Consider the following 7684-nt stretch of genomic DNA (forward strand, 5'->3'; position numbering starts at 1 on the left):
TTTGGGGATGTGAAAACCTACCATGAGATCCTTTTTAGGGAATTGTGGGAATGTGTGAGATATATTATGGGTTTATAATATGGGTATATTAAAAGAAGCACCAGAGGAGAGGAAGGAGTGAAAGTGAACTGGGAGGAAAAAACCATGGGAACACTGAAGGAAAAATAAAAGCGAATAAAGTGATAGTGTTTTAACATGTTGCTGATCAGCAAGAATTATCTCTGCAGACTGTGCTGTCTTACTTAACCCAACTTGTATGTTTGTTTCCCAGAATGAGCAGACTGTCTACCCTGTGTACCTATGTACATCTGGAAGTCTAAGTGCCAGCAACTGGCATTAGGACACAGATCAGAGGAGCCAGGGGTTCCAGCAGATGGGAAGACCTCAGCACATGCAGGGAGGGCCCAGGGCTAGGTGGAATGCAAGTGTGTGTGATGGCTAGAGAAGGAACCAGACCAGAGAGCAAGTAGGGTAATGGGCTTTGGAGCCCAGGACCAGATATGGGAGAGATCAGGGTCAGCAGGATGCTTACCTGGAGGTAGGGCTAAGCCAGCTTACTGGGGAAAATGAGGTGGCTGCCAGAGAAGTGCCTATTGGAAGGCCACATTCCTAGATCAGCTAGCAGAGAGATTAATTTCTCTCTATTCATATGTCCAGATGCCAGGTAATCCAGCAGCTAGTTACTGGACAGACTGAGTGTTTTAAGCCAGGTACTGAAGGCTTTCATAATGTTCGTGTGTATGTGTTAACAAATATCCTCTACTAGTGTAGTACAAACTGTACAAACTTTGTGTACTTACAGACTGGCTGGAGAGGAGGAAGAGGATTTGGCCATTCGTACCATTCACCTTGAGTGCTGTGTGTTTTCTGTGTCGATTGGTGCTGCTGGACACAGGCATTTTCGCTTTCTGGAAATACATTCTGAGCCTTGTTACTAGCTGGACTTGGATGTGTGGAATTGTGGTGCCCTTGCACCTATTAGGGTACTGGACCTGGCAATTTCTACTCTCACTCACCTCAGCATCCCCGTTTTCTACTGTTGCATTATTTCACTTTACCATTAGTCTTGCAAAAACTCCTATAACTTGGTACTCCAGTGGCTGTTCTGTGTTTTTCTGTCGGGTAGGTAGCAATTCTGTCTTGAACTATGGTGCTAGATACCGCTACATAAATAATTATTTGTATTTGAGGAAAAGGTATTGGCAGTCTGCAGGGTCTTAGTTCCATGTTAATCTAAGGGTTTTACTGACGCCCTGTTACGGCAAGGACATGGTGATCCTTACTCTGCTAGCCTGTTCCAGATGTGTCCTCTTCCATGGAGGAAGGCAGACAGTAAAGATGTTCAGAATTAAAAGCTCATCCACAAGAACCTTCCCAGTAGCCATAAAAAAGGAGGGAGTCTACTGTAGAAGTGATCAGCTGCCTAACAGGGTAGAAAGCCAGAGATGGATCATATAACCTAGTTTCACTACATGTCAATACTGTTGAGGCAAAGCACTGCAGGGGAAAGGGTACCATGAATTATTTTATTCTTGGAGCACTCCGAGTTTTGAGTATGGGTTATAACATGTTGTTCTATGTCCATGGACCAAAAACAGGATTGGAGAAGCCAGGAGTGGATTCTGGCTTACTTATTCTGCTCTACAGAGTCTCACTGAAATTAAAGTTGCTCTTTTCTCTCTTGGTGAACAGTAATGTCTTTGTTAGAAATTCCATCTTTCTCACTTTCCCTAAGTGCTGTCATTTGCTTCCCCTCTCAAAGGTATTCCTAGTAACAATGATATCCAAGTAGCAGTGAATCTTTTCTATCAGCAGAATTGGACAAAAGCCTTTGGTGCACAAAAAAAACCCAAACAAAACCCGGTTCAAAACTAGCCCACGCAAAGCAGTTGCTTGCGTTTTGACAGGTATTCTGAGATTCTCAGAGAGCTGGAGTAAGATCAGTTGAATCATTTGGTCAAGCAATTGGAGAACATGGACTGGCAGGTAGAACTCTTTCCCTTGCTCCTGACAGTCCAGTCAGACATCGTAAAACAAGCGCACTAGTTGGTACCGGATCGAAAATGCAATCGTGCTGCCAAGGACCTAGGTAAAAATCAGACAGATAACAGAAACATTATACTGTCAAACCGTTTACAGGCTATCAGATTCCTCCTTTCCAAATGGATTTGGTAAGCTTTCCAGCATGCCTCGTTTCATAAAACAGCAACAAAAAGGCTGTATTTTTTTAGGTGTAGGAAGATAAATGGCATAAGTCTATCCAAAGACCTTGTTTCCTTCTCTGAGGATTTTAGGTATCGGTGGGGGATTTCTCCATGTGCCTGCACACAATCACATTCTGAGAACATGTGGATGAGATGAACGTTTGGGAATAACTCTTTCCCCCTTAAGCAGCTTATAGTATAACATAAACCCCATGGTTTGCAATGGAAAATACCTTATGTCAAAGCTGAAATTCAGCATCCTTACAATAACGTGCTGTCAGGACTTCTCTGCTGTGACTGGGATCAAGGTAAGTGCTATGTACTTCCTGTCTTCTCCCATCCCCGATGTCATCTGCCTGAGCCCTGTTCAACAGGCTTTCGTTTAAAGTCCTTCCTCCCAAATTGGAATTTGGCTAAGTGTCTCTTTTCTAGTAAGAATCTTTTATCTTAAATCTGAAGATGACAGAAAGGATTTTTATTGTGGGCAGTTAACCAATGCAGGCCTTTCCAAAAATGGTGTTTCTACTACATTACGCTCGAGAATTCACATGCTCCATAGAGGTAGTGGCAGCATCTGTGAAGCATATCCTAGTGCTCCAAGTGGCTTCAAAACACTCCCACACCCCACTCAGACTGAGGGAGCGCTGAGCCACATGCCATGCTTACACAAGTCCACTTGCCAGCGGTAACTCTGAGACGGTTACTTGGTATTACTGAAAACAGGAACGTACCAAAACGCTGTATTGGGTCAATGACAAGGCAGCCTGCTGTCCTCATGTTTTTCTTGCAACCAGTGAGTCATGCCTTGGGAATCTTCTTAAGCTAACCTACAGACTTTGTTTTTATAAGCTCTCAATGAAGGGAGGCGTGTGTGAATTTGTTTCTCCCTTGAGGTGTGTAAGCCTCTTATTCTCCCCAAGTTCCACAGCTCAACTGCACCTTGTGTGAAGAGCATGATATTTTACTTTCCCCTTTCCCCTTAAAACTCTTGAGAGTCACTTGGATCTGTTTCTGTTGCAGAGTAAATCTTTCTACCAGAGGAACCCTTTGTCTGACCTGAATGAGTAGCAACAGGAGAGTGAGATTTCGCTCATGGGTGGGTCCGATCAGCTTTATGACAAAATTAATAAGTGTCATATTATTGCATTCAGTGTATTCGCCATCTTCATCCATTCCACTCCTCACATCTACTACGTGCAAGATCTTGACTGCCTGAGGAAAGAAATATCACACACTATTTCACCAGGTATGCTCGCTGGTTAGTCTTGCTCAAGAGCCCTTTTGCTGGGCCATCCCTGAAATCTGGCTTGTGCTCTTACTGAAAAGATATGACAGACTTACGATGGTCCTGGGGCATTTGTATGTGTGGTTATTCTGAAAGACTGATTATTAACACAATCAAGTGACTGTGAGGGATGGTAACAGACTTTCTTCTGGATTTGAGCCAGGCAGTAACTACTGAACCCAGAAGTTTTGCATTTTCTCCCATCCTGTTTCAGTTGCACTCGAAGACTGCCTCAAAATGCATCTGAATTTTGACTGTTTTCCACATATTACCTTCAGAATGTTTGTTCCCAGGGCAGAGAGGCTCCTAGTTTTGAATTTGGAGTAGCTCATCTCCAGCTTCCCTGTACTAGGGTTAAGCCTAGAAGAAACATTTAAAATTTAGTCCAGATAAAACAGAGAAAGATCACTTTATAAGCAGACTTAGATCCATAGCTGAGAAAGAAATCCAGTGGTGGAAGAAACAGGAATAACCTGATGCACTTAACAAGAACTGCTGCTATCTAGCCCCTCAAATGGGGCAGAGGAGATTCCTTCCCATTGCATCCCCCCAATGCATGCATAATGCTGTGTAGTTTAAAGAATAAAGTAGAAGAATCTAACATCTACAGAGACAACTGCTGACATGGCATAATGCTACAGAATGCTTGCTAATACGAAATCTCAGCAGATCCCACTGCTGCAACATTAAAAGCAGCCTATGTCAATTTCTCTCAGTCTTGTAGCGTTAGAATCATCAAGGTTAGAATTATCAAGGTTCTAACCTTGGTAAAAATAATTCTGTATCTGAGGGGTGGGCTGGTCAGAGAAGTTCACTTGTTTGAGAAACCTCTACTGCATGACCTGACTGTAGCTGGCAGAGTGAGCTGCTATCTTATAAAGAGAAAACATACTTCGATGGCTTTTAAAAAGAGCACCTTCCACCACCTTTACCAGCTGGTGTTGGAGGTAAAAGACACAACCTATAGTACCACTATAGGTCACTTGGTATATTACCTCGGTAGCCGGTGACGGGGACAAGGAATGACGTGGAAGAGTTGAGGCAATGAATAGAGGAAGTTGAGCACTTGTGGGATGAAAAAAAGCAGCATTGTTTTGCTGAAGTGTCCCAAGATCCCCACCACAGCAAAGGTCATGCCAGCAAAGTAGCAGAAGGTGTCCCCAACAAACACTCGCGATGGGTACCTGCAGTCCGTGGAGGAGAAAAGCAAAGATCTGTCATGATTGCTATTGCCATGAAAATGACTATTTAGAACCACCAAATGTATGCCCGCAGCGCAGCTTAGGGGCCAGTGGGGATTTGCAGCAGATCTACACAGTAAAAACAATTGTAGGTATTTATTCTAAGAACTGCAGGACTGGGACCTGCCACCTGGCTTGCAGAGAATATGGTATGAAAAGACAGCCAGTGAGGCACGGGAGAGAGTGTATTCTGTGTGTTTGGGTGAGCTGGTGTGACTGCAATTGTTCTGATAAAAAGAAAAGCTACTGCTCCATCGATGTTTTGTGCTCTTGGTTCTGGCTGTCTACACTGCAGCGTCCCACTGCACGTTGTTAAGTGGTTTTGTTTATTCTCAGAGGGAGAAACTAGAGGGAAAGGATGCTTCCAAACAAAGTCTGAATGTCCATCCTCTTACCAGTTGTGGTAAAATAGGCCCAGCGTGGTAAAAAAAAAGGGAATCATGAAGTAGAGAGAAAAAATGTGATCATCTCGATAATCCCCTATAGAAAAAAGAAAAATATCTGTTTGTGATATGACAAGACTGGTTCATTTTTAGTAATACCAGCTATTGCAATCTAGGATTCAATCTCCCTTTGGTTTTTGTGCCCACAAATGTTCGTTATGTTCCTTACCATTTAACTCTACAACATTGAATATGATAATGGAAGCAGCTATCACCAGCGACTGTCCTGCTTCAATTCCATTAATTCCGGCGAGAATGTTGATGGCATTAGTGCAGAACACTGCCAGCATACCCATGTACACGTAGTAGAGAATACCTGCAGATCAGAGCAAGCCAAATGCTTTAGTATTTGGAGGTGAAGCAGGCCCTAGACCAATTCACTGAAGCTCTCACTTCCTGCTTTATACAACAACCTATTACCTAACAATCTCAGTGAGTTTTGATAGTGGTAGCTTACAAAGAGATTGCTTCCTCTCTTTTGAGTTGGCCATCATGTGTACATGTACATACAGCACTGTGGCTGCAGCAAACTGCTGTGCCATGGTGGCCAGCTGTAGTGCTCTGTTTCTGTCTTTCTAACACCCTGGTGTTAGCAGCCATGTGCTGTGTGCACCTGGTACTCAACTTTATTACCAGGACCATGGGAAAATGACTGGTGCCTGGCTATGCACAGCTGAATGTGTGCTGGGTTTCTGGATGTTCTTTCCAGCCCAGTGTTTAGTGAGTGGAGTGCCATTCTCTTACTGGTTACTTAAGCAAATCCTTAGTCTGCTCCCTCTGCAGCACAAAGTGCTTCAGGTGATCCCTTCCACTGATTGCTTGCCACGTGGATGATGGCTTCTGGTGATTCATAACTTACCCAGGTCCAAGTGCATGCCCAGCAGCACCCGGAACGGCTTAGGCACCACAATGGTCGTGTTCCCGAAGTTGGTGAAGTAAACCATGAGCAGTGGGAGGGAAGCCATGGTAGGAAGAAGCAACTTGTGGCGCCAGCGCAGGTTCAGAACATCATCTGCAAAGCCCAGGAAAATCATGCAGCAGATGGCAAGGAGCGAACCGATGAGCTCCACGAACTGCAGGACAGAGAACAGGACCCCGGTCACCGGTGGCCACTCCCTGCCCCTGTCTGTCATGCTTGCACCACTAGACGAGCCTCACCTCGTCGTAAGGAAAGGCCGCGCACTGCTCCTCCACAAAACATCTCAGGAAGGGCACGGGGATGAAGCAGAAGAGGATGATCAGGAACACGGCACCGCTGATCACGCCCTGTGCTTCGGGGCTGGAAGGAAGGTAGAGCGGGGAGTCAGCCGGCCCCGGGCCGGCCCCGCGGGGCAGCTCCGGGGGGCGGGCAGCGCTACTCACACGGGCCGCCGTGAGGTCTTGTTGAGGTCCTCCCCGAAGAGCCGGGCGGCGACGAAGCGGTCCGTGAAGGCCGGGATCAGCGTGACCGTGGCCACGAAGCCCAGCAGCGACCCGCCGAGGTTGATGAGGAGGGGCACGGCGGGCCAGGCCGCCATTGCCGCGGCGGGCGCTGCCCCTGCCAAGGGTGCGGACGGAGGCCGGGCGGGGGCGCTGCCCACCGCCTTCCCGGCCGGCTGCTACAAGGGCGGCGCCGGATGCGCGGGGCCCTCGCAGCCGATCGGGGACGGGGGCGCCATCTTTGGCCCCGGCACGAGCTTCCTGCCGGCACGGAGGCTCTGCTCGGATGCCGGCCGGGATCGGTAGCGATTTCGGCCGCGGGGACGCGCCTGTCCCCGGCCCTAAGGTCCGCGATGCTCCTCCTCCTTCGCGGGGCTCCTCCGAAACTCTGCGCCGGGAGCAGCGCTCGCCCGGGGGCGGCCCCGCCACGGACTCCGCCCCGCAACGCCCGCAACCGCCATGGCCGCCTTGCCCCCCACACCCCCTCCCCCCCGCCTCCCGTGTACGCCGCTTCCTCCCGTGCGGGGAGCGGCTGAGGCCGGGTGCAGGGCTTTTGCCTTTTGCCTTTTGCCCAGGTCTGAGGAGTTGCCCTTGCGGGCCGTTGCAGGTTACCGGGGTGCAGAATGCGCGAGAGCAGGGAATGGAGTGTGGCCATCGGGTTCGTTTCAGATGCTGGGGAAATTCAGTAACACACCCGACTGGAGATTTTCGATTGTCGGGGAATCTGTAACACCTGTTGGGCCCCCGGGGTATTTTGGTAGGGTGGGGAGGGGAAGGCAGAATCGGCTCAATGTCCATGCACAGTTCTGTTCATTCAGGTATGAGTCGATGAGCAGAGGGGAGAGGCAGCAGAAAATCCGGTAGCAGCAAGAAGAACTTTTACGTGCCCTGCACCTGCGTGGCAGCCTGAAATGGTTTCTGATGGCTTTATCTGATTTTTCTGATGGCCTTATGGCCACCTAGAGAGCTGCTGCTGTGTTGAGAGGCCACCTGTGTTCTGCTGTCTGTCGAACATATGCAAAAGTGATTTTGTAAACTTTAAATAAACTTCGAGGCGGGCACATGGTACTGCTGGGGAGCTTCTCTGGCCAG

General features: G+C 48.0%; 1 protein-coding gene across 1 annotated transcript; it reads right to left on the reverse strand.

Moving 5' to 3' along the window:
• Nucleotides 1-1517: 1517 nt before the first annotated feature.
• Nucleotides 1518-7645, reverse strand: DPAGT1 (dolichyl-phosphate N-acetylglucosaminephosphotransferase 1). The gene is made up of 9 exons (XM_082297052.1): nt 6536-7645; nt 6332-6452; nt 6033-6246; nt 5343-5489; nt 5126-5210; nt 4485-4673; nt 3762-3849; nt 3261-3416; nt 1518-2085 (listed from the first exon to the last, which is right to left on the reverse strand). Exons 1-9 carry the CDS (start codon nt 6688-6690, stop codon nt 2020-2022), a joined length of 1221 nt encoding a protein of 406 aa, XP_082153178.1. The 5' UTR covers nt 6691-7645; the 3' UTR covers nt 1518-2019.
• Nucleotides 7646-7684: the final 39 nt, after the last annotated feature.

The sequence above is a fragment of the Coloeus monedula genome (assembly GCF_965178545.1).
Source record: "Coloeus monedula genome assembly, chromosome: 25".
NCBI classification, from domain to species: domain Eukaryota; kingdom Metazoa; phylum Chordata; class Aves; order Passeriformes; family Corvidae; genus Coloeus; species Coloeus monedula.